Here is a 27,024-nt window from a genome sequence, read left to right on the forward strand (position 1 = left end):
AGAGCAAACTGGGCATAAATGTGGCTAATTTTAATTAAAAAAAGACACTGCTGGTTGTGTTTTACATTGTAATACGCCACAGTGTGATGTGCTGAAATATGTGTGAATCCCTACACTGCTAATAAGCTGTGGTTTAACCAGCCACAAACCACAATTTCAACCCACAGTTTTTTGTTGGCAAATTGTGGCTTGTTTAAACTCTGGCTTGTTATGAAGTCCAAAACTGAAAGCATTTTATCCCAAGTTTCTTTAGCTGTCCACCTTGGCAGAAGTTGATAAAAATGGTGGTGACTGAGAGAACAAACCAGAAACGAGGATGATAGCCATGGTTTGTATGGTTATTTGTTGTGCAATTTGTGGCTTAAGGAATACAAACCACAGGTTATTGATATATAACTAGGCCCAATGAATTCTCCAGAAAGAACCATTCTACCAAAATCTGGCAGCCGAAGCAGGGGTAGTGTACATCTGAAACAAAAAAGTTCTGTTCTGAGTCTGAAGTACTTCCTAAACCTAAATTTCAACAGACTTTTTTAAATGCCCAGTTGTTTTTAAAAACAATTATCTGCTTGTTTCAGCAAAAGACTGAGATTGGGAAAAGAAGACACAAAACCATATTCACTATCAGATTTTGAGATCAAATGCTCTGTCATACTATGCAATTATAGAGCTACAGTATTATGATTCTACTTTAATGGCCATTCTAAGGAATCTTGGAATTTGTAGTTATAGAGGGGTAGTTAGAGGGGTAATTTGATGAGGTACTAGAATTGCCAGATCGTTCTAGTGCCTCACCAGACTGCAAACCCCATGTTTCCCAAGGGTGTTACCATGGCAGTTAAAGTGCAATCAATGCTCTATGGGTGGATCTATACTAGAAATAACAGTTTGACATCAATGTAACTGCCATGGGCCCATCCTACAGAATCCTGGATTTTGTAGTTTTGTGAGGCATCAACACTCTTTGGCAGAGGCTAAATAATTTGTAAAACTACAAATCCCAGAATTCCACAGGATGGAAGTGATATCAAAGTGCACTATAAGTGATGATCAAGTGCATTACTTCTACAATGTAGATGCACCCTATAATTGTATGGTATAAAGGGACCCTAGGTCAACAAAACCACTTTACAGCTATCAGCCCAACAAATCATTATTTAATTCAGCCTTCTGCAATCATTTTTTTTTTGCCCAAGAAAGACAAAACCACTTGACATGTTCTCTAGTAAAGAAAGGACAGAGAGGAGTAGGTTTGGATGTGAACAGCACAAAATCAGCTAGCTAGCAGATTGAGTGATCATGGGACAGTCCAAAGGATTAACAGGTTACTGTGAAGAAAGAAAAGCATAGTCATTTCTTTTGGAAGTGCCATAAATCAAGTAACAGTGTGTGTGTATGGGCGGCTGGGGGGGGGGGGGTTAAGCATGAGATCCAAATTCAATTTTTAGTTTAAAAAAAATGAGAAGAGGAAAAGGAGCAATACATCTCCTACATTAATCTCGTGCTATAATTTATTAACTTACAATATTATAATTGTTTATCTCTTCCAGTCAGAATCATCCGAAGAAAAAAAGTCCAGCTCTTCAAGCATGCTATTCTTCATACCCTTAATTTGACTCACAAAACAAACCACATTCTGTCTATCATTTTTCTTCATAGCAGTTGCCTTTTCCACCAATTTTGTCAGCACTGAGAAGTGGCTGTTCACAATCCAAGAAGCTCCCAGCTCATGTTGCAATGGCAAACCCTTCTTTCCCCTTCTCCTCCTCCTATTTCTCTTGTTTTCTTTTTTCATTTTTCTCCATTTGTCTTTTGGCTCATTTGTGATCACGGGAAGGGTGATAACTAGCTGTCCGATGCTCTTTCCGATCAAACTCATCATGGCTTTCTCTGGAAGCCAAAAAAGGAAGCGTAATCCACGTTTAGTGAAAGTTGACCAGGTCAAGCAATTATTATTTATTTATTTGATTTAGATTCCAATTGTCACTTACAATTTATGTTAAAACAAAATAGCTAAAATGATGTGTGGTACAAAAGTTTTTAAAAAGCATTAACAAGCCCCATTAAAACCTTAAATTAAAACAATTAAAACACATGAAACACATATTACAAATTAAAGAAACGGCATAGCTATTGCACATCCTTCTACTCCAGCAGTTAAATGGCCTGTTTAAGTTCTTTGCCAGATGGCAAAAAGAGAACAGAGAGGGGGCCCTCTTAGCCTTTCTCAGAAGGGAGTTGCAAAGTCTCTAGGAGCAACCACCAAGAAAGCTCTCTCCAGTGTCTACATCAGACAAGCCTGTAAGGGTGGTGGAAGAGAGAAAGCCCTCTCTCATAGATCATAATAATCAAACAGGCTCATATGGCAGGATTTGGGCTTTCAAACAGTTGGGACCCAAGCTGTATAATGTATGTATGTTTTATCTCACTTTACTTTAAATGAAGTCAGTGCTGTGAGGTAAGTTACACAGGGTGGGAGACAGACAGACCCAAACTCACCCAGTGAGTTTCATGATAACTTGACTTGAACTTGGATTCTCAGGTTCCACTCAAAGGCTCTAACTGCTACAACATACTGGCATAACAATAATGGCAAATAATTTCCTCTGCCCCATCCCGGATTCGCCCCTTTTCACTTGCTGCCCCTCACTCCTGGAACCTTCTTCCTCCACAAGCAAGAGCCATCACTTCTTTAACCAGCTTCAAAACGGAGCTGAAAACCATCCTATTCAGAGAAGCTTTCCCAGGCATCGCATAATTGTCGCTTACTATCTGATGTTCTGTTGTTGGCTGTTTATCGATCCATTTCCTGTATTCCTATGTACTGTATATGTATTATCCTACTTGTGATTATGTATTTTCTCTGGATAATGATTAACCATCCATTATGAAGCCTTGCCCTCCCTCCAGTCCATCTGCCTTGGTCCAGACCTCGGAGGTTGAGAGGAACTGCTGGACCTCTTACCCTTTCCCTCCACCACTCCCTTCTCCTTCTGTGTCATGTCTTTTTAGATTGTAAGCCTGAGGGCAGGGAACCGTCTAACTAAAAAGATTGCATGTACAGCGCTGTGTAAATTTACAGCGCTTCATAAATAAAGGTTAATAATAATAATAATAATAATAATACGGGTGGGGGCTCTCACGCAGTGAAAAAAATTAAAGCAGCAGAGATGGTTGTGTGAGAATGTATGGACAATGTCTGGAGAAAAGTTTAAGGGAGTTATATACAACCTTGTGGAAAGGAGGAGGTGGCAATGCCATTTAAGGTGCATTGCCTTGCAACTTGAAAACCAGGTCCTGCTAAACAAATGGTAAGGAAAACTTGATTTTACCCTCTGAGGCAACTGCCATTACCTGAAGCATCGCTGGCAGTAGAGGTCATCATCGCAACCATGGCAGCGCAAGACAGCATCTTCATTGCAGATACAGCACCAGGGCAACTCTTCCTCATCACTGTCTGATGCTTTAGCAGGCAAGATGGGAAGTTTAGCAACAGTTGGAACTTTGGCCTAAAGGAAAGAGTGGGGAAAATGTAACACAATCATAGACATAAACTCTACTTGTTGCATTTTTCTTCAAAGGGCAACTGTGGGGAATAAATGTTTGTATCCCATAAATCTCTTCTGACCCATCCCTGCTATTCCCTCCTTTCTTTAATATAGTAAGAATGATGCTAGTCTTCTTTACAGGACTGTTACAAAGATTACAGTACTATGAATGAGAGTGAAGTCATTTCTGACATCTGAACTGTCAGCATAAATATTAACATCCTACAGCAGATGAGGGCAACTGCAAAAGGTGACAGCCATTTCCCATCTCCTTACCCCGCTTTCAGCAGGCTGTACCTGCACATTAAATGTGACAGGGAGTGACATCACACCACTTCCAGTTTCATTTTCATCTGATTTTCAACTCACATTGGAGGAAGAGTTACATTTGGGGAATGTGGAGTTGCTTGGAGGTATGTGAAGGGTAAAACTGCTGCATTTTGACCCACTTGCATGATAAAAAAAAAAATCACTCCTTTTTTTAAAATCTGGGGCATCTGGAGGGTTTGGGGGGTGCTTCAGAAGTTGCAAATTGGGGCCCTGAGAATCACACTTTGCCCAACCCTGCCTTACAGCAATGAGAACTAGGAGAAACTATATAGAACTATACATGGAAACTATATAGAAAAACAGAACTGTCTAGAATATGGTCCAAAGTGTGCTAGGAAAATAGGAGCTTTGCTAACTGCAGATAACTATGAACAGGTCTAGCAAGAATTACAGTAAAGGAGAGGCACAATTGAAATACCGAGGGCTTACAAATATTGCCTCAAGTCAGAACAGGAAATATGCAGAAAAACTGCTCATCATTTCACTCATCAACATGAATCATGCTTGAATGTTACTTATTTTCAAAAGCAAACACAAGGTCAAACACCTCTTTTGATTTGCTCACTCCTGGTTGATTCCCTTCCCTTGCATATGTGATCACCATCCCTACATTCTAGAGTGTTGAACTAAAATGTTACAGGATCCCTAGTAATTTTGCAAACAGCTAGAGAGCTTTGAATTGGCCAAATTAATAGAGAATGAAGTTTCAGACTGTGGGTTCTGAAGTCACATGTATTTTGCTTTTTGCCTCAGTAATTAAACCCAGAGGTAATTTTGATTGTTTGGTCAAATGTAGTCCCATTTGCTTTGTGGGAAAACATGTAAAGGAACCTGGCTGATAATTAGTGAACACTTGGTTACAATGAGCACACAGGTCTGAGACTGCTGCATATCTAGGATTCAACAGGCTGCTCACCTGTGCAGTTTTCTTGGCTGGTTTCTGCTGTATAGTTAGTGGCTGAGTGGACTGATCTGGGGAGATGTTGAAGCCACTTGCTTCATCCAGAGCAGCTTCCTCAGTAAGCTGAAGATAGACAACAACATACAAAACAAAGCCTTATTTCTTTACATAAAAGTCTTTCTTGGCTCTGTTCTGCCCCTTTAATTTTTTGTTTAACAGACTCCAAAATACAGTGCTGAAATATGAACCATGACCAACATGCTTTTACAACTAGTAGGTTTTCAAAAAAAAAAACCAAATACCACTGCTGAGCAAGTAAATATTCTCAGAGGGCCTAGGTTCAAATTTCTACTTAGCCAAAAAGTTTACTGGATGATATTTGAATGGTCATAACCTTAAATGTGCCAAACAGTTACTAGGCGGCGGCAGCAATGAAGGGTGACACGGGCAAACACTCGCTCAGAGACAATGGCAGTGGCACCATAGCTAACACTTATTGGTACTGAATGGAACAGAGCACAGTAAACTCCTTTGAATGTATTTTACTGTGAAAACCCTATGATGAGCCAATCCAAAATACAGATAGCACTAGAAGATAACATTCCAAGGTCACAAGGTGCTCAACAAGGTGGGGTACAGCAAAGGACAACTACAAGTAGCACTGGGGCTAATGATGCAACTGGACTCAAGTAGAAATGACATCCAGATGTTCCCATGCTCAGAGTGAAGTCTAAAGCTGCATAACAGCATATTATAGGAACATATTATAGGAAGATAGACATAGGTCGAAAACCGCAGAAATAATCTAGTTTGAGACCGCTTTAACTGTCCTGGCTCAGTGCTAGGGAACCCTAGGAATTATACTTTATTGTCGCATCAGAGCTCTTTAACAAAGAAGGTTAAATGTTTCACAAAACTGCAGTTCCCAGAATTCCCTAGCATCGAGCCAGGGCAATTAAAGCAGTCTCAAACTGGATTATCTCTGTAGTGTGTTTTGGACCACAGTAAAGCAAGAAATGGAATGTACAAACATTGCAATACTCCACAAACTAATGTGGAGAGGAATGGGACATTTTGAATGAGATAGTCACATATTGTTTTACACAGCAAATGAACATCTAAGAAGACATGCAGTGGCATTAATAGTGAGGAGTGAAGTAGCAGAAACAGTCAAAGGATATAATGCAAAGTCTGACCAAATAATAGCAGTAAGACTTGAGGGAAAACCCATCAATATAACCTTAATCCAACTTTATCCTCCCAACTACAGAGGCAGAAGATGAAGAAATGAAAGATTATGTGCTGGAGTCCAGGAGGAACTTGATCACACCCCAAAATAGGATTTCTTGTTAATCATAGGCGACTGGCATGCAAAAATAGGAAACAGGTCTGACTCAAAGAGTGTAGGAAAAATTGGCCTAGGGTGAAGAAATTGAGCAGGAGACTGAGTGATTTAATTTTGTGAGGCCAACTGGTTGTTCATCACAAACATATTCTTCAAGCAACTCAAGTACATCACTACATCACTGTATACATGGATATCATCTGATGGAGACTACAGGAATCAAATTGGAAACAGATGATGGGGAAGCTCCATTCTCTCTGCAAATACAAGACCAAGAGCAGATTGTGTAACAGACCATGAACTGCAGATATCAAAGATGAAAATAAAGCTGAAGATGAACACTAAATCAACCATTGTGCCAAAATGCAACCTGAAGGACATCCCTGTAGAATTAATGATAATGTTAAATATATATATATATATATATATATATATATATATATATATATTTGCATTATTAAGCCTAATTGATCAGGAGCCAGAAGAACCTGGGCTGAAGATACAGTGTCAGGGACAGTGTCAGGAAAAAATTCAAAACAACATTATCTGCAGCCAAAAAGAGAAGCCTGAACAGACAGAATTATTCAAGAAATTAAGGGCAGATGAGAAGCAAAAATAAAAAGTGACAGAAATAGGCTCAGAACATTGAATGCAACTGTTCAACTTCTTGCGTGCAAGAACAAGGAGAACTACTATAATAGTCAATGCAAAGAAATAGAATATAATAACAGAAGAGGGAAAACAAGATACCTCTTCCACAAGATCCAAGAAATCAAAGGGAAATTTAAACAAGTGTAGGGATGCTATGCAACCAGCCAGAAATGCATTATATGATCAAGTACAAATAAAAAGACAATGGAAACAATACACAGTAAAATTATATGAAACAAATGAAAGAGTCATTCGAGGAAGAAGCATTTGAAGATAAACCTACAATTTTAGAAAGCAAAGTAGAAGCTGCACTCAGAGCAACTAGGAGAAATAACACACCAGGAACAGATAATAGAATCATAGAGTGGAAGAGACCACAAGGGCCATCCATCCAAACCCCTGCCATGCACGAACTCACAAAGCATCCCTGACAGATGGCCATCCAGACTCTGTTTAAAGACCTCCAAAGAAGGAGACTCCACCACACTCCAAGTAGGGTTGCCATAATTCTCTACTATAAACCGGGACAAAATGTAGCACAAAATTTAGACCAAAATATAGGACAATTGTAGGATAAAATTTAGCCCAACATGTAAGACATTTAAGAAAAATGGAAGACCTTAAATGTCCTACATTTTGGGCTAAATTTTATCGTACAATTGTCCTATATTTGGTCTAAATTTTGTCCTATATTTTGTCCTGGTTTATAGTAGAGAATTATGGCAACCCTAACTCCAAGGAAGTGTATTCCGCTGTCGAACAGCTCTGACTGTCAGGAAGCTCTTCCTAATGTTTAGATGGAATATCTTTTTCTGTAGCATCCATTGGTATAAGCAGGGCCCACTAAACACAGTGTGCTTAGATTTGTGTAAACATGCATAGGAATTGCACTGAATGATTCATAGTTTATTGACTAAGACTACAATCCCATCTACACCTACTTAGTATATGTCCCACATAATTCAATGGAAACAATAAACTTCTAAGCAAAGAAGCAGTGGATTTCATAGCATGATTTGCTTAATCACAAAAGAGACAAAACCACACAACAAAGCTTATAGACCAATCTGGGGAAGTCTTTTTTTAACATGCTCAGAAGATGGAATTACCACACTAACAGTAGGCTAATTGTGCCAAACTACTTGCCTGGGTAGCTGGACAAAAATATCAAGACCAAGGCTAACAATGTAATTCCAAACCTGTTTTAAAACTCTCTGAATGGCTTCCTCCTCCTCCATTTCTTCATCACTGTTGGGAAGTTTGTAGTCATCCAAAGTAACTGCAAGAAAAAGAAAGGGAAAGAGATACCATTCATCAACAGCCTTTCATCAACTTATATCTCTGCACACATGGATAAAATCACACTGAATGATTCACGTAGGTGGATTTTCCTTTCAGATGAAGTTCATGAGGGATGAGCCAATCTGACTTCTCTTGGGAAAGAGTTCCAAAGTTGGGGCTCCTTTATAGAAAAAAGTAGTTTTGTGTTCTCACCAACATGACCTTGTAAGAATTGGTGGTATAAACAGCAGGGAAATCTTTGAGGATCTCAAGTTCTGGGTAGATTCATAATGGGGGTGGTGGCCCTTCAGATATCCTAGCCCCAAATATTTAGGACCTTTGCTCAATTGTTTATGTAAAAAAAACAGCACCCTGAACTGAGCTTAGAACATTGCAGAAACTGTGCAACTGACCCTAGAGTATCAACCAAAAATCAACAAAGGGTTGTCATGGTCAGTGAGGCTAACAACAACAAAAAAGTCATGGTATGTTTCCACCACTACATCCTCAACATGCCATCCAGTAATTATTTCAAATGAGGAGCCTGTGGGGATAGGGTTGAAAGAAAACAGCAGAGGGCTGTGACAACTTTACCAGGTACTTCAAAGCAAAAAGTAGCTCATATTTGCTCAGAACATGACACCATGGCTATTGCAGTTTGAGGACATGTCCAGTGCCCCAGCTGATCAGGATTTTTGGGACTGGTTTCAGGTGTTGTGATGATGTGAACAAAACATTTAAAGTGGTCTGTCCCACCACTTTTAATCTTGAGCCTTGCCACTTTGTCTAACAAAATATAGCATGGGTGGATTGTTCAGACAAGTACAAGAAGTAGTAAATGCTAGGGAGAGGTGCCTACTGTCTTGAAGAACTATTATGCCCTTTCCTGAAGAGGACCTCTCTGGACCCAGAGGAATGTGACAACTGCCATTCCATTCCTAAAATTACCTGTTGGGGCAAGGTGCTTGAGTGTATATGGCATTAATAAGAGAAACAGATTAATCAGGACCCACTTCAGTCTGGATCTGAGCACAGCTCCAAATCAATCTTGGAACTGAATAGTAAAAGGTAAAAGACAGTGGGCAGGGGAGTGCTACCCTGTTGATCTTTCTGCTTAGTTACTGATGGGAATAGCACACATTATGTTGCAGTGGTTCTCCTCCTAGCCATGGGTTGGTCCCACAGATTCCTATTCAGTCCCATGTGTATTAAGTTGTGGGGTGCCATAGGGTTACATCTTGTTCCCTGTGTTCCACTTTATATGAAACCACCAGGGGAAGTCATAAAGGGTTTTGGGGTGGTATCTCTATTTATCCTTGTCACCAGAATTGGACCCTGGTGATGTTAAAAGGATGCTGTTACAATGGGCAAGCACTGGTGATGATATTAACCATGATAAATCAATCTCAGCTGAACAGAGTATGCCATTCAAATCAGGTCCTGTCCTGGGAAAAAGGCAGAATATAATAAAGTAAATACATACATACATTCATACATACAAGAATAACAAATGAGGGGCAAGAATACACACACACACACACACACACACACACACACACACACACACACTTTTCAAGGCATTGCTCTAACCCTAAGCTTTCTCCACTTTGCCTTGAGGACCAGAGAAGAGATGCCTGATCCTGAGACCTGTCAACACCATCTAGCAGGGAATGAGAACAACTAGTGATGATCAGGGACAGAGAGGTGTACAGGTCAGGCAACAGTATTTTCTCACACTTGGGATTCTTCAAAGGAATAACAGGAATATTTTAAAGAAAAGTTAGCTGGGATGGTAATAGCATAACTTACAGCTAGAGAGGAATTCAGGTTTGATGGAGCTTTAGCAAACTGCCCTATTAAAAGACTCTTCTTTATCAAAGCAACCCTTTTGACATGCAGGTGACTCCTGGTGGGCTTGGTTAGTGGTGACAGAAGCAGAAGAGCATCATTTTAAATTTCCACAATCCTAACTGTGAGCGGAGTGATGCTACATTAGAGGTACTCTAATGGCAGCTCCTAGGCATATTCACACATAGTGTGACTATAGTCACACATAGTCACATGTAGTGTGTTAAAAGGCGCTACATGGAAAGTATTAATAGCTGCCACCTCAGAGTAGTATACAGTGATGTTAAGTGTGGATAAGACACAATGAATGTATTGAATCTTTTTTTGTGGTGGTGATGAGGGGGCTGTTTAACCAAAGAGAGCTTTGTCTTCATAGTTTTCCTTGTGAAAGGAACTCAGAGTTCCTGTTACCAGTCAGTGCTGAGCTGTCTGCTCATATTAATTACCCGTATATACTCGACTATAAGTCGAGGGCAGGTTTGGGGAGCAAAATAATGGATTTTGATATGACCCTTGGATAAGTCAAGGGTAAAACTTAGGGACATGTAACAAAGGATCTAAATGATGAAGCAAAGGAATGTCAATGTCAAAGAACTTACAAAATTATGGCAGGCATAACTATTTTGGCTAAAGGCTGGATGGAAGAGAGAGTAGAGCAGGGGTAGGCAACCTGCGGTCCGGCGAGGCCTTGGGACCGGCCCCAGCCCGGTCCTGCCGCCGATTGCCGCTGGGGCCTTTGGCGTCTCGCACGAGGGGCATGGTGGGGCAATTGTCTATAGAAGCCTCAGAAACATGCATTTATCTTAACATTTTTTTAAAAATCAGCAAATTTTTTCACATGTCCTCCATTTTTTGTTTTAAAAGTGCCCTCCATTTGAAAATTTTGTCCTACATTTGTCCTGGTTTATTTATTTATTTAATTTAAAAAAAATAATTATTTATTCTTTGGCTTCAGCCCCCCAGTTGTCTGAGGGACAGCAACCCGGCCCCCGGCTCAAAAGGGTTGCCTACCCCTGGAGTAGAGGGAGGTCAGTGCTTCCAGGAAAGATTGCAATCTTGTCTTTCACCAGTGGATGGTTCCCTTTTTAATAATAGTTAAAATATAGTATTTACACTGACCCATGGATAAGTCGACCTAGGTTTTTGGGGTCAAATTTTGACTAAAATTTCTAGACTTATACATGGGTATATACAATATCTGCTCTGAAGAAGACTGCAGTACCCACACCAGGAAACAAATACATTTCTTGAGAATTACATATTGGACACTATGTAAGAATATCCTACTAGTTAACAAATAAAGGTTTACATCTTCCAGAGAAATAATGTGGCTACCCCTCAGCTTACTCCATTGTTCCTTGTTACACACCTGAATCAGGATCTTGGCCCTTGAGTGTTGCTAATCGCTTGGCTACTTCTAGAATCTTCTCAGCCCTGGTGTTTTCCTCCCTCAGCTCAGAAGCAGCCTCTGCAAGAAGCCGGTTTTTTTCCTCTTCCAGCTGTTTGGGATCCAGATCCATTATGCCAGCAGTACTGTCAGTTCGATTTAAGTCATTCAAGGTCTGCGTCCTAACTTCTGCAAAACAAAGAATGAATTTGCTCATGCAGATCCAATTTGCAGTTACTGCAACATCAGATAAAGCCCTGCATGTGCAAAACAAACTTTGCAGACCAAACAGCAGTTATAAACCTACGGTTATAAAACCATATAAAACTACAATATATTTCAGTAGTCTCAATTCATGCATTGGATTAATACCTATCATGTGATGAGATGCAGAGTGATCCACAAAACTTGTTAGCCCATGAATCTTTGTAATAAATGCAAAAAGCTACAATACAAGACACTGAAAAAATAATATACTAAAAGGCATAATGTAGTAGTCATAATAATATGCAGTAGTAATAGCAGCAGTTTGCAGTATTTATAGCAAACTTTCCCAGCAAACTGTTTATATTCAAGAAACATATTAGCCTTGTTTCATAAGTAGCAATTTTGCAAGTTTTCAGAAGACACCAGTTGTAGATGGTGTCAACGGGCTATTGCCTGAATGTCATAAAGGACTCTGACCACTTGATCCACAGAATAGTTTTGCAATTCTTAAATCATATTTCTTATTAAGGGGGAAATTAAGACAAATGTACACATGGGTGACATTTTTTAAAAGAAGAGGATAATCTCCTTGAAATATAAAGGAAGTGTGGAGTGAGACTGCTACTGAGTTACAGGAATGTAAATATGACACATGAAATGTGAGACAAAGCTCAGAGTTGAAAGCTTAAATATCTCCCCACTGTACTATGAAAATGTGGATCAAATTAAAAAATCCATTATTATTTCCCTTATGATATACACATAGTTGTAGTAGTTAGATGCTACAAGTAATGATACATGAGGTTTTTTTTTTTTTTTTTTGGAAAGTGAATCATTGTAGAAGTTACATTTACAGAAAGAAAAGTGCCAACAAAACATTAACACAAGGCACCACAGGCTTTAATTAAAACAGCATGCTTCTATATTATGACTATTGTTATGATGCCCCCCACATACACACACACACAAAGAGATCTATACTTGCTTCTTCATCTACATTCAGAGGATTCTGAAAAACTGAGCCAGAATTTTTTTAAAATCAGAAACCTTGAGGAGTAACTCCTGAACCACCATTCTTGTCAATGGCAACTTCCTCAGCCATCTGGTTCAACAGGTCCTGTGACTGTTCGGTTTGTGTCCGGGTGTTAGAGAACTGGTGTACCTAACAAGAGCAAGTGAGACACTGAGAAACGCCCATCTTAGGAAAGCGCTGGAAGACTCCAAACTCAGAGCCTGAACATGCCCAGCTATGCAAACTGTCAAATGTCTCATTGACCTGGGGATATGCATACAAAATCCTGAGCATATTAAGGCAGAGTTGGGAAAGACCCCTGTCTGAAATCCTGGAGAGGCACTGCTAGTTATGAGAATTTACACTGTGGATAGAACTGAGCTAGATGGACCATTGGTCTGACTCATTATAAGACATTATTATGTTCTATTTTGTGCTAACACAAGGCATTTTAGCCTTATTTATATAGACTGAGTATCCCTTATCCAAAATGCTTGGAACTAGAACTGTTTTGGATTTTGGCACACTTGCATATATATAATGAGGTATCTTGGAGATGGGATCCAAGTCTAAACATGAAATTCATTTATATTTCATATACACCTTATACACATAGCCTGGAAGTAAGTTAATACACAATTTAGAAAGTAATTTTGTGCATAAAACAAAGTTTTTATATACTAAACCATCAGAAAGCAAAGGTGACACTATTTTGGATTTACAGATAAGGGATACTCAACTTGCAGAGAAGAAGGCTGTTGGTTAGGACCAAAATCTAACAAAGATAGGTATCTACAAACTCTAACTCAGTCAGCACCTCTGCAGTCTGAGTACTATATCCAATTGTGTGCCACTGCCCATGGAAGTTTCTTTTGTTCAGTGGTGGCTTCTATAAACAGAAGGCATGGAAAGAGATTTTAATTAATTTACCCTTCCCTCTGCACTATGTAAATTTACTCTGGAAAGATAGTGGCCTCTTTGAGAGTTTGCAAAAACCATCTCCCTCTTTCCTCTACTTATGGATGCCTTCTGTGAAGCAGAGGACCTTACAGGAATTGAGGGATACAATTTGACATAACCCTAAGACATAAAATCAAAACATCAAGAGACCTGCTCACAACATTCTGTATTCAATAGGACTAAAACAGTAGCACATCACCTGTGGTCAAGGGCTGTCCTCTGTGGGGCATGAAACTGATGGGCCTCATCTACTTTTCTCCCCGGGTACACCATTTGATACACCTCTAAAATCTGAAAATAGCACTGATCCCTGGCAGTGGGAAAACAGACATCTCAGCAGAGACTACTGGCAGATAGAAGCATGATGGGTATGTGCATATTGTTGTGTACCTTCAAGTCATTTCTGATATATGGTAATCCTAAGGGACAGGGTTTTCTTGGCAAGATTTGTTTAGAGGGGGCTTTTCATTGGCTCCCTTTCACACTGATAAAGTGTGACTTGCCCAAGGTCGCCCAGTGGATTTCCATGGCTGACTGGGGATTTGAATCCTGGTCTCCAGGGTGGTAGGCTCTATGTGCATGTAGGTGAATGCACATGCATCACTGTGTGGACTATGGACCCTGCTCCCTCAGCCAATGGGGAACATAGTCCTGGGATCAAAAACCTTATGTTGTCCTGAACTAGAGGAGAGGGGAAACTGATATCAGCTTATGCTTATATGTCTACCAGGGTGAAGAACCTGTATTGATGGGAGGTGGAGTTTAATAAAATCTAGAGGGCCATAAGTTACATAAGAAGATCTGTCTCAACTTTAGGAAGAACTGCCTGATGTTAACAACTGTTTGACAGTGGAATGGAATACCTCTGGGAGGATGGATTTGCTTTTACTGGAGGTTTGTAACAGAGGTTGAATGGCTATCTGTCTGCAGTGTGTTGAGTCTTGGGGTCTCTTCCAACTTCACAGTTCGATGACAGCATGAGAGTAAGAGAGTATCAAGACTGAAGAAATAACATTTGACTTTTATTTTATTTGGTATTGAGTCTTGCCTTCACATGGCAATCTTTCTCAAAATTACAGAAGAAGAAAAGAAACCTCAGGCTGTTCCAAAAGGTATGTTTCAACTTCACTGAGAAAAACAGCTTTTAGAATCATCACTAACATGTGGAATCTATACTTTCTTTGTATTACCGCTCCCAGAATTTCCCAGCCAGCATGGGTATGAGGGCTAGGGGTTCCTGACAGCAGGGACGTAGCTAGGATTTTAGGAAGGGGGGGTCCAGACTAAGTGCCACCATTATAATGGGGCTTGGGTGCAGCGGTGCAGCAGCACACACCATTCATTTTTCTAATGGAAGGGGGGGGGCCGGCCCCCCAAAACCCCCCCCCCCCGGCTACGTTCCTGCTGACAGTAACAGTACACCAAAAGCGAATTCTCCAAGCCTTGGCTGTATGAGACAACAACATGCTCATTAAACTATTAACATTTCTCTTAAACAAATACGTATATATATTTGGACCTATAATACTTTTAACAGCTTTTGTGGTAGACTCCAAAAAGGCATTTAAACAAAAAGAGAAAAAGGGAATCTTACTGATTGGGCAGCTGTGGAGGGAGGCGTTCTGCCCTGTAAAGCTGCCAGACGGTCTTCCATCTCCTGGGCTGACGGAATAGGTCTTGCAGGGTCATCTTTCAGTGCTGCCAGTCTAGATTCTATCTCAGCCTGCGAAGGAATGGACTCTGCACAATATAAAACAAACGTGTTTATTCATGCTGTCTAAGACTTTCATATAGCTTATTTCCTCACATTTAAACCAGTGGCACAGTAGTAACTTCTGAAGAGCATGAGCTTATTCTGTTTGCACATACACACATGCACAGACAGCAGTATAAAATGCACTACCCAGATAACTGATTCAGCATACACCTTAGAGAACAAGCTGTACAGTCGGCCCTTCTTATACACGGATTTTTTTATACACGGATTTAAGCATACACAGTTTGAAAATGTACCAAAAAAGTATAAATTTACCTTGATTTTCCATTTTTTATAAGGGACACCATTTTGCTATGTCATTATATGTAATGGGACTTGAGCATACACAGATTTTGTTATACACAGGAGATCTTGGAACCAAACCCCAGCGTATAACAAGGGTCCACTGTAATGAATTCAGTAGTGTGTGCTTACTTCTGACTTTATACGTTCAAAGTTGTAAACCACACTGAGGCGGTTTACAGACCGCCCCTTTAGGGCAGCCTGTACCCGCCCCTTTCCCCGACGGATCGGGGCCTCTACTGCCACAGCGGCAGCCCTGAGGCCCCAATCCGCTACTTTTCCAGGCCACGGGGGAAAAGAGAAAGGGGCCACTCGGCCCCTTTCTCTTTTGTGTCACTGGCGCAGCCGTATAAAGGCTGCGCCAGCGACACAAACCCAGGAAGGAGCTCCATTTCGGAGCTCCTTCCTGTCCCATGGAAAGGATGCCCTTTCCACAGGCGTCCTTCTGCGGCACCAGGATGTTACGTCCGCGCCACTCCATTTGGAGGCAGCGCCCATGTAGAATGGGCGCCGCCATTTTGTACGTACCCTGTACGTACTAGGGTTGGGGGTGTCTGAAAGAGACGCCCCTGGGCAACCCTAGTACACACGGAGTACATACTAGGGTGCCCTTCTGGAAAGGGCCTGAGTTTTAACAAAATATCTCTATCCAGCTCAGATGTATCCTTTAGTTTTTCACATGAAGTATGACAGTGAAGCAGGTACCCCTCAAAGAAAACAGAAGGATCCACCCTATTTTTTGTTGCTAACTGCCCTCAATTCAATTTTGGCTCATGACGACCCCATGAGTGAGACATCTTCAAGTCCCACTGTCCACAACAGCTCTGCTCACGTCCTGTAGGCTAAGGGCCATGACCTCCTTGATTGAATCTATCCATCTAATATGATGCCTTCCTCTCTTTCCTAGCATGACAGTCTTTCCCAGTCTCTACTGACTGTGCTATTCTGTCATAAACAACAGCTAAACCGTAAAAGCCTTATTATCCACTCATTCTTTTGGCAGGATCTCTCTGTGCTCTGGCAGATAATGTCATTGCTCCACTTCTGAAAACAATCCTAGAGCTATACTGCACTTCATCCTGCCTCCGCTATACTGGGATGCATAGACTTTAGGCCTCCAGGATCTACAACCAGGCCCTGGAAAAAGCAAGGACACTTTGAATGAAAGAACTGTGAGCTCAGCAGTTTGTTTTTAAGTATTAAGAAAAAACAGAACTCATAACTGTTCGACAGAAAATCCAGTCCTTAATGTCCCAGCATTTTTCAGTTTGAGCACTACAGTCATCCCTTCTTATACACGGATTTTTTACACACGGATTCAAGCATACACGGTTTGAAAATGTTCAAAAAAAGTATAAATTTCAAATATCAAACCTTGATTTTCCATTTTTTATCAGGGACACCATTTTGCTGTGTCATTATATTTAATGGGACTTGAGCATACACAGATTTTGTTATCCACAGGGGATCTTGGAACCAAACCCCAGCGTATAACAAGGGTTCACTGTATATCCAAGAATGTGGATGGAAATCATGATGTTGCTGGATGTCAGAAATCCTTGTTGCTCTACTAAAAATCACTCAGTAGATCCAGATCTTCCTTCTCCCCATCCTTGCACTACTGAACTAGATTATAAGGGGCAGAACAGATTGGCATAATACACTGGCTTGGGGACAGCGTGGCAACATGGTGTTTAGATGATGCATGTCCTGACGATGCATCCAAGCTGGCATCATGCCGCCCACCCGACCAGACGACAAGCAGCATTGCAGCGCTCCGGCGATGCTGTGTGTATACGCTGCATGTGTGCTGAAAAGGCACTGCCATGCATTTTTCCACCCCAAAAAAGGAGTGGAATTTTGCCACTTCTTTTTGGGACAGAAAAATGCAGGATCGGAACTTCAGCATGTAATTGATTCAGCCCTGATCCGGTGATCAAAGGTGCAGCGTCAAGCCACCCCTTTAGGGCTGTTTGTACTAGCCCTAAGAAAAGCAGATTTCTGCCTCACAACACACACAGCATAATAAATTTTGCTGAGGGACATTAACATAGAAGCCTAAATCCTTTTGTTGGTCCTGACTTAGTAGATTCACTGAACAATTGGATTTACTTTACCCACCATTCAACAGCCAATTCATTGGGTTTACTCTAGTTGGGAGTAATCAAAAGAGTTTTGGCCAAAATGTGCTCCCTCAGAACTATGCCCATTTATTGGCTCTGATCTCCACGTTCTTCTATCTGAATAAAGCTTAAGAAATACATAACAATCAATCCATTGCCTGCCAACTGTGGAGGCAGGACAAAGACTTATTCAAAATGCTGAAACTCCACCTGAAAACTCTTCCGATCTGAGTTTGAAGTTTCACATGATACTGCCCACACATTAAGCAATGTTCTCTGAAACCAAAATGGCTAGATGCCAACTTAAAAAGAAACACAACCCACAACAAACAGAAAAGCTACAAAATACTTCTTACACTATCATGATGTAATTATTACATTCTTCTCCTGTGCAGCAATTCCATTAGTGCAAGATTTATACACAGCCTTGCTATGGATAGTCTAAATATAACATGAATTAGTTAGAAAAACAAAGAGAGTCCTCTGGGGATTTTGTGTCAAAAAAGGGGGGAGACCCAGAGGAGGCTCCAGCAAAAATAAAAAGAGCTTTTTTAAAAATAAGGAAGCAGAGAAGCCCTATGTGAAAACAAATATAGTGGAATCAGAACATGCAACAAAATATCTACTACATGTAGTAGATATTACAGTGCAATATCAGATGTGTCTATTCAGATGTAAGACTTACAGAATTCAATGGGGCTTATCCCTAGCTAAGTGAAGCTAGGACTGCAACCTAACAGTGTTAAACAGAACTATCATATCAAAATTATACAAATGCAAATCTAATATAGCATTTTAAGACTGGAATACTGTGGGCAAGGACTTGTCAGGGACAAAACATGGAAGCACCATTGTAGACCAGCAGCATTGGTCTGTAATAACTGTTGTTTCACAACAAAACTTCCAAGATTAAAAAATCACACATACTGGTTGGGTGTATACCATTACTTTAAAAACTGCCTTCCTTGACTTAGTATCGTTTAGGATTATTAAGATTATAATTTTGAGAACTTCATAACCAGTACAGAGCAAGCATGTGTCAAACAACAATGGAAATAATAATGTAACATTGTGGAGACCATCAGGTTGGAGGAGGCTGCTTTAAACAAACAGTATGTACAAAACAACAGATGCTTTTGGGTGTGTATATGCTTGGGCATAATATGTATTTGTGTGTGAGACCCATAAGCATGCTGTTCATTCACGGGGTTTACAATCCTGCCACAGTTTCAAGCCCATGCCTAGATCTCAAAAGCTGAGGACAATTCCTCCTCCACATTTCTATGAATGGAAAGAAGGGTAGGGATTCCATTTTAATGTTGCACCTGAAGCGGACTCTCAGCAGGGTTGGATGGGATTCCACAGAATGATGCAAAACTCACTTGGCCGTGTCTCCTTCTTGAGCCTCTCCAATCTCTCTGCTAGAACTCGGTCCTCTTTGGACAGATCTCGATATCGGGAGTCTGTTTGACTTTGGGATTTCACCAAGCCCTTCTGAAGGCCCTGTGGCTGGTTCTGCTTAGCATCAAAAGCTGCTATGCGCCTGCAAAAAAAAAGGAGGGGGGAAAGAGGACCCCATATGAGTTAAAAAGCAGAACTACAAAACCATTTTCTGTGTGTTTCTCTAAAAAAATGGTTCTTTCTCAAGCACACTGTATAATCACCATAGAATCACTTGAATCATGAAGGCTCCAGCAATCAAATAAACGTAGAGCGGTTAAAATACAAATCCTCTAGCTGAAGATTAAACACGATACCAAAATTTAAATTAAATTTAAAAATCTGCAGGCATGTGAATGTGTGTGTGTGTGTGTGTGTGTGTGTGTGTGTGTGTGTGTGTATCCAGGGTAGCCATGTTGGATAACGTCCAAAATCCACAAAATAGCCATACCTTTATTGAGCTAATCGAAAATACGCAAATGCATAATACAAGCATTCGAACCTCCATTTGCTTCTTCATCAGGCAAAGGTTTTAAAAATGATACAGAAGAATCAAAAACAATGACAATGTTAGAGAGTCATAGGCCTACATTTTGCAAGACGTTTTTGTTGCTGTCAGTTAAGACAATCTGGAGATGTAGCAATGCAGGCAGAGGCTACATCTCTTTTTGGCCATGTGGACTCTGGGAGACAAAGAATAAAAAAATCCATGCAATAAAATGTTAACTCCAATAAAATGTTAACTCCTGTTAACAGCATCTTGACAAAATGTAGTCTGTGATTCTCTAACATCATCATTGTTGTTTCTTCTCCTATATGATTTTTAACACCTTTGCCTGATGAAGAGGTCAGTGGAGCTTCAAAAGTTTGCATGATGTATTTTGTGTATTTTGCTTGGCCCAATAAAAATATCACTGTTTTGTGGATTTTTTATGTATATGTGTGTGCAAGCTCAAGGGCAAGCACAACAACTTTAATAAGAAATAAGAGCGGCTAGTTTAGCAGCAGAGTTACTTTAAACAAGGTTAAGAAAGCCATATGAACTTTTAACCTTCTACATAAGCATTTGAAACCTGTCACAGACAAGAGCATTTTTACAGATGGTGAATAGATGACCAAAACTATTGGTCTCAGTCTAGTTCAAAACAGAGGTAAGAATTTATAGAATGAGAACACGGACCCACAATTTTTTTGCAATGTGTACCAAGGTGGGTGTTGAGGCTATTAAGACTCACTTTTTATAGTTCTGTGGCGGAGACCATTTAGCTGAATTGGATTTTGATGGACCACTGGAAAGAAAATGAGAAATGTGAGAAGGGCAAAGCATGAAGCTTGTATTTATGATATCAAGAGGTGGCCTCAAACCAAGACCCATCTTGCATGAAGTCCTAGGGATGGCACTATGATAAAGTCATGTTACTGCCTGAGGAATACCAGTTGGTGCCCTCTTAACCTTCACAGACAAAAGCCAATTGGACAGGCAGTTGCATCACATTATGGCAAGAGATGTTTGACTGTGGAATAGTCTCCCTCAGAAGTTCAGTGGAGGTTCTTAAACAGAAGTTTAATAACTATCTCTCAGGGATGCTTGACTCACAGCTTCCTGTACTGGTTGGAAGTTACACTAGTTACACTAGATAGCCCTTGTGGTCCCATAGGACAGCATCCCCTACTGTAACCTATGGCAAAAGATAAGCCGGGGGGCACAGAGCCACCTCACTCTGGCTAATGAGAGGGCTATACCAGACTGTGATATTCTGCCTTCTTCTCCAAAAACAGCAAATGAAGTGGTAAGTCTGCTTCTTAATTGTATCACACTTATTTGCCAAGTGAAAGACTGTGTTGCTGAATGCTTCCTCATACATAAAGATGATATGCATCATCTTTTCTCTCAAACCAGGACTCAAGGCAGCTGACAAATGAACACTTAAGCGTCCCTAAATTGTAGTGAAGTATCCACATATCTTTTTCCCAATGGCAGGAAGAAATACCAAAGTGCTAAATCTGCTAAATACAGATCAGTATAGTTTGCATTCTGTGCCTTAATAAAAAGCAAACCTGAAAGTATATCAATCAGAGCCATGTCTTTGGTCTTACCCTGTTAATTCCCCATGACACTGCTTGCAAACCTTCTGTTGAGCGTTTCCACAACGGGGAACAATGGCACTGAATCCAAGGCACCCTGAGCAAAATAACCGGCCACAGTTCCTGCATCCACACTGAGAAAGAAAGTAAAGTGAGGAGGGAAAAGGGAAAACAAGTCCTCTGAGCAGCTGGTTGTAGTCATAGGGAAAAGTCTGCAGTTCCTGTTTGTAGAGCATCCACTAAGGAGATGCTTCCACACCAAAAATGTTTAACTATATAGTGGAGGCTTTGATTATTTTCTGAATTTTAAGATGTAAATACTGTAATACATTTTAATGAAGGGTCTACAAAATCCATAAAGAATTGCATAACAATGCATTACTGTTAATTTGTTCATGAAACCTCCACCTAAAGACATGCACCTTAATTTTAGCCATTTTATTATGGAGCAGTAAACCTGGAGTTGCAACCAAATCTAACGAAGACTGGTAGGAACACTGGCACCTCAATACTATATATTATACTGTATACACATGCTTCCAAATACATGTTTGCCTCATATACACATTATGCATTAAGCAATTCTATACACAAGTGCTCTACAACAGCATGTTCTTCATCTCTCTAATAAACATTAATGATACATTTCAGATAATAATTAAATCTCTCTTTCTTTCTCTCCCACCCCCCACACTTTTGTTGTTATTAAGTGCCTTCAAGTCATTTGTGACTTATGACAACCCTATCATATGGTTTACTTGAGAAAATTTATTCAGAAGAGGTTTCCCATTACCTTCTTCTTAGGTTGAAAGAATGTGATGTGCTCATGTTCAGTCAGTCAGTTCATGACCAAGTCCTAGTTGAACACCCCAAACCATGCTCTTTTCTCAATATCTCTTACACACACACACGTACCGAGAGAGAAGTCAGTTATCAGTAATTTTAATGCAGACTATGGGCCGACACAGACGGCCCAATTAAGCTGGCTTCACGCCAGCTTGGGATCGTGGTGTTTAGACATGCCATGCCCCCAAGCCGGACAAAAACCACGTTGGCGATTACACGCAGGCTGGCTTCTATACAGCTTGGGGGTGTGGCATTTAAATGCCATTCGCCCCAGCGCTGGAGAAAAGCTGGCTCTAGAGGCAAAGGGGTGGCTTTTTTCTATCACAAATAGCAGATTTTTTCTACTCTAGGGGCAGCTCCAAGCTGCCCATTTTTGGCTGTTTGTTTCGGCCCTATATTACACAGTGAAAAGCAACACCTTACTAGCATTGACAAGCTTAAATTCTTTTTTTAAATTGGTCATCTTCACTTTGTAATATACACAAATGGTATATGATGGCACACTAATGGTGGATATAGTTCTTCTTAAGTGACCTTTCCTTAAAGAGACTATGAATAGTAATAATCAGTAATTATTAATGTACTTATCATTCTTATCTCACAATATTGACAAATAGTTTATAAAAGGCTATGTGTCATAGAATCATAGAGTTGGAAGATACCACAAGGGCCATCCAGTCCAACCCCCTGCCATGCAAGAAATCACAGTCAAAGCATCCCTTCAGTCAACCATCCTTTAGGTTTCAGAGAGGAAGCAGATTCTATCCATCTTCTCTAGCTCCATTAACTCCTCCTTAAACTTATACAAAATAGAGAAGTGAAGCTGAGAGGCATTGTCTTGGGCAAGATCCATACCATCCACTTCCAAATCTCTCCACATTTAAACATTATTGTTTACATTATTGAAAGTGAAAAGAAAGCACAAGTCATTACAAGATTGGAAACTTGGACACTGACAGGCTATTCTGGAATTCTAAATCCTGCTGTTCACACTCACAGGTCTGAAGACAATGATTCAAGTATAATGCTTACATTTCTGATGTATAAGTTAGCAAAGAAGAACTTGCCTGTTTCTTGAAGACACTGAATTTTGATGCACAGCCATAACATCTACTATCCATAGTGTCAAGATGAGATAGCACACTCAGTTCTCACAAAAAGCACAAATGGAGGCCCATGATTCTACTGTCTGTACACAGATATCCAAATTTTCTTCCTCTTTCAAAGAGAGAACAAACAATAAAAGAAATGTACAGTTATGAAATGTTAGCAATGGATCTCTGAAAACCTACCTTGCTATGAAATTTATACTCTGGTGCTGATTCAGTTAAATAAAAAGTTAGGTTTTGGACCTTGCTTAACCAGAATAAAAGCATCAGTATTAAATATTAATTTACACTGCAGCCTGGGAGGATTATGTTACTAATGGTTTTCATAATACTTCAAAGGCTCTTCTGTAGAAAATTTATAGGTCTGAAACTTTATTTTAGTCAGTCTTCCAAAGTGAAGAAAAATAGTGCTCAAGTCTCCTGAAATACATAATTTCAAGAAGTGAGAGCCCATGACATTTTGCTGCCTGAGAAAGAGCAGCAAATAGCATAGTCAATATCCATCCCATTCAAGGTACATAGAACTTATTAGCTAAGCTATTTTGGAGCAAGGTAGAAAATCCTACAAGTGCTTCTTCTTTCCCTCCGAGAGGAAAAAATAACTAAGAATGGTCTGATCTTTCATGCTACTCAAAATCTGCTACCTGAATCTGCCATCTCACTCCAGTTTTAGTTTTAGGATTCCAGTAGCATACATATCCAGTTTCAGTTGGGGGAGTATCCCATGAAGTCTGAATTTTTGAAACCCATTTACTTTAATCCAACTGTTACTTCCAACCAGAGTAGACCCATTGAATCAATGAGAACATTCCACTAACTCAGTGGGGCTGCTCCACTTGGGACTAAGAACTTTGTTCTCTGTCATCACCATCCATAATGAATGGCAAAGACAGCTCTACTGGCTCCTTCATCAGTCAAAGGTGTTAAAATCATACAGGAGAAAATAATAATAATTTAAAAAATGATGACATTAGTCACAGGCCTGCATTTTCTCAAGATGTTGCTGTTGTTGTATTGTTCTGTGGAGAGATATCTATGCAAGCAGGTCCCTCCTCTTTCTGGATATGTGTCACTGGGAATAAAGCATTCCAAAGTCCAGGAGGTAAAATGTGATAACCATTAGCAATACAAAAAAGTACTTCCTCTGAGATCCATCTGCAACATGGACCTCATTCTTAGTTCTTAAAGGATACATGTTGCAGGTGGAATTCAGAAGCATATAGCTGTGTTGGTCTGGAATATCAGTATGCAAAAGGATCTTGTAGCACCTTTGAGACTCACTGTCTGAAAGCTTTTGCATAGAGGCAGCACTGATGACATGAGAAAGGCAAATGGGCAATGTACTTTTCGCACAGTGAGTCTCAAAGGCACTACACCTTTGCCTGATAAGAAGCCAGTGGAGCTTGTGACATATTTTATGCATTTTGGTTGACCCAATAAAAGTATCACTGTTTTGTGGATTATGGGTGTTACTGTAAGATCCCTTTACATACTGATATTGCAGATAGAAATTTTCCTTCCTCTTTTTCTCAGTCTGAGTGCAGTTATCCCTCCTTTCTCCTCTCTTTTGGTAATACAACAGCAATAGCATTTACATTTCTATACCACTTATCCGTGAGCTCAGTGCTCTCTAAGCAGTTTACAATCTGTAAGCCAATTGCCCCCAAACAAGCTGGGTACTCATCTTACCAACCTACGAAAGAATGGAAGGCTGAGTCAACCTGGCAGCCCTGGGTACGAACTCACAACCTTGTGGTTACAGTACTGGCATTTAACCACTGCACCACCAGGGCTCCAACACAAAAAGGGGGGAAAGATAAAAACAGCAATGTTGATGATGCAATTTAGGCTCTGAGGGTTGAAATGGAGTGTCACCCCCAGCTGAGTCACTGCTGGAGTCGTAAAAGGAATGGACACACCTGAGCTTAACCAATATCTCTCTACCACAGAGGAGCTGTCCTCCTTTTCCAGGACACATTCTACATTTCAACCTTCTGTCCAGGAGGAATACCAAAATGTCCTCTACTTGGAGCATGAATACAAGAAGCCCATTGTGTAACACCGCGTTTGCTGTTCCCCTATGAGAAATTTGTCTACTTGGCAGCCTGTTCTCACTGCAAATAGGAGGATAGGACAGATTCTTCTCAACCCTTTTTTTCCTTAGAGGTAGAGTGAACAGATTTCATAATCCCAAAGGAGGAAAAGGCACCACAAAATATAGGAGAGTCAAAACAAATCATAGAATCATAGAGACAGAAGAGACCTCAAGGGATAGTCAGTCCAACCCCCTGCCATGCTGGAAGTCACAATCAAAGCAAAGTTTAAAAGCTTTCAAAGAATGAGACTGAAGCAGCAGAAAAGAAGCTTGATCCACCCTCAATATGACATCCCTCCAAATATTTAAACAGGGCTATCATATCACAAATATGAAACGTTCCAAAATAAAAGCTAGAAACATTAATGTAAATATAAATTCATGCTTCATAGTCATGCTCAAAATGGAGGGCATTTTGGAATTCCTCCTGTACAGAAGGCTGAAATGGAGGGCATGTCCTGGAAAAAGGAGGATGTTTGGTCACCCTTGGAGCAGCAGTAGACTAGATTCGCACCCAGAGCTGAGGATGCATTTGTTTCTCAGAGAGGAAAAGGACAGCAGAGGGGTTAGGAAAGGGGCTGCCTGAGGACACAATACAAATGCTGAAAGGGTTTCCCCCTTAATTTCAGCACAATGGACAGGAAATGAAAGGAGTAATTTAAACGCAGATCCAGTCAAGGGTCTGTGGTTAGTAAAGCGCAATTTCAAGCATTTGTCTTCCTCAGAGTTCTACACAAGTATGGTCCAAAACACACTGCAGAAATAATCCAGTTTGAGACCGCTTTAACTGCCCTGGCTCAGTGCTAGGGAATGCTGGGAACTGTAGTTTACTGTGGCACCAGAGCGCTCTCTCTGACAAAGGAGGCTAAATGTCTCATGAAACTACAGTTCCCAGGATTTGAGCCTGGGCAGTTATTTCTGCAGTGTGTTTTATATACATATTATATAAGGCCCTCTGAGTCCCTATGCTGAGAGAAAGATAGGATGTAAGAAAATAAAACTAATAGCAATAAGAAGGCACTGGGGCTGAGTCCATGATCAAAGGCAGCCGCCCTTGTCACACAGCTGCAGATGAACGACAAATGAAGCCTAGTCTTAATTTAATTTGGATGATTTAAAAATCTTTTTTGATTCTTGATTGATTGATATTTTATTGCCTTGTGGATGGAGGCAGGGGATTAATGGGGTGCATTTTATATTGTCTTTTGACCTGACGCTGTAAGCCGCCTGGATCCTGCGGGGGAGAGGCGGCATATTAAATAGATATAAATATAAAAGGTAAATAAAATCTATTATTATTAATATTGTTGTTGTTATGTATTACATGATATTAATTTATATTAGAGTCTTTTAGCTTGTGCTTTTTCTTGAAGATCCCCCCATTTTGTGGTGCCTTGCTGTCTTCCTTTGCTCTGGTGCAGCCCCTAACCAACTACATTTCCCAGAATTCCATAGCATGGGGCCGTGGCAGCTAAAGCGGGATCGAAGCGGATGCAGCCCGGGATTAGACCCACCCAAACTGAGGCGCCTCGCTATCGAAACATCATCAGAGACCAACGACGGAGCCCAGCCCGGCTCCCTTTTCGGTATCTGGCACCGAAAGCCGCCTGACACTCACCTCTCTAGCGCTCTCCTCACAGAAAGAGGCGCCGGGGAACTACATTTCCCATGAAGCCGCTTGGTGGCGCGGTGGCTGCTGGGAAACTCCGGAGGCGTCGCTTCAAAACGTCCGCGTCCGCGCTTTACGGCAGCGTGGGGGTTCGCCGGAAGAGGGGCATGATGGGAATGGTAGTTCGG

At 40.6% G+C, this 27,024-nt stretch overlaps 1 protein-coding gene across 5 annotated transcripts; it reads right to left on the bottom strand.

The window, feature by feature from the left end:
- Positions 1 to 1,652: 1,652 nt before the first annotated feature.
- ZFYVE19 (zinc finger FYVE-type containing 19) lies at positions 1,653 to 26,964 on the bottom strand. Of its 5 annotated transcripts, none has more exons than XM_042463747.1 (12): positions 26,846 to 26,964; positions 23,091 to 23,241; positions 21,190 to 21,311; positions 20,328 to 20,381; positions 19,035 to 19,195; positions 15,065 to 15,210; positions 12,546 to 12,660; positions 11,274 to 11,480; positions 7,975 to 8,054; positions 4,795 to 4,902; positions 3,355 to 3,509; positions 1,653 to 1,890 (listed from the first exon to the last, which is right to left on the bottom strand). In XM_042463747.1, exons 2-12 carry the CDS (start codon positions 23,142 to 23,144, stop codon positions 1,818 to 1,820), a joined length of 1,275 nt encoding a protein of 424 aa, XP_042319681.1. In that variant the 5' UTR covers positions 23,145 to 23,241; positions 26,846 to 26,964; the 3' UTR covers positions 1,653 to 1,817. The 5 variants fall into 5 exon arrangements, with proteins under 5 accessions (XP_042319681.1, XP_042319686.1, XP_042319705.1 ...); XM_042463752.1 differs by lacking the exon at positions 26,846 to 26,964 and adding an exon at positions 26,742 to 26,824; XM_042463771.1 differs by lacking the exon at positions 21,190 to 21,311.
- Positions 26,965 to 27,024: the final 60 nt, after the last annotated feature.

This window comes from Sceloporus undulatus, chromosome 1, assembly GCF_019175285.1.
Source record: "Sceloporus undulatus isolate JIND9_A2432 ecotype Alabama chromosome 1, SceUnd_v1.1, whole genome shotgun sequence".
Classification (NCBI taxonomy): Eukaryota; Metazoa; Chordata; class Lepidosauria; order Squamata; family Phrynosomatidae; genus Sceloporus; species Sceloporus undulatus.

Bases quoted from the DNA above. Each gene is read 5' to 3' on its own strand.
- ZFYVE19 (XM_042463747.1), bottom strand. From the start codon at position 23,144: ATGGATAGTAGATGTTATGGCTGTGCATCAAAATTCAGTGTCTTCAAG. The intron at 21,312-23,090 runs GCAAGTTCTTCT...TTTCTTTCTCAG, and splicing joins TCAGTGTCTTCAAGAAACAG to TGTGGATGCAGGAACTGTGG. The intron at 20,382-21,189 runs GTAAGACCAAAG...TTTTCTTTCCAG, and splicing joins TGTCATGGGGAATTAACAGG to TGGTCCATCAAAATCCAATT.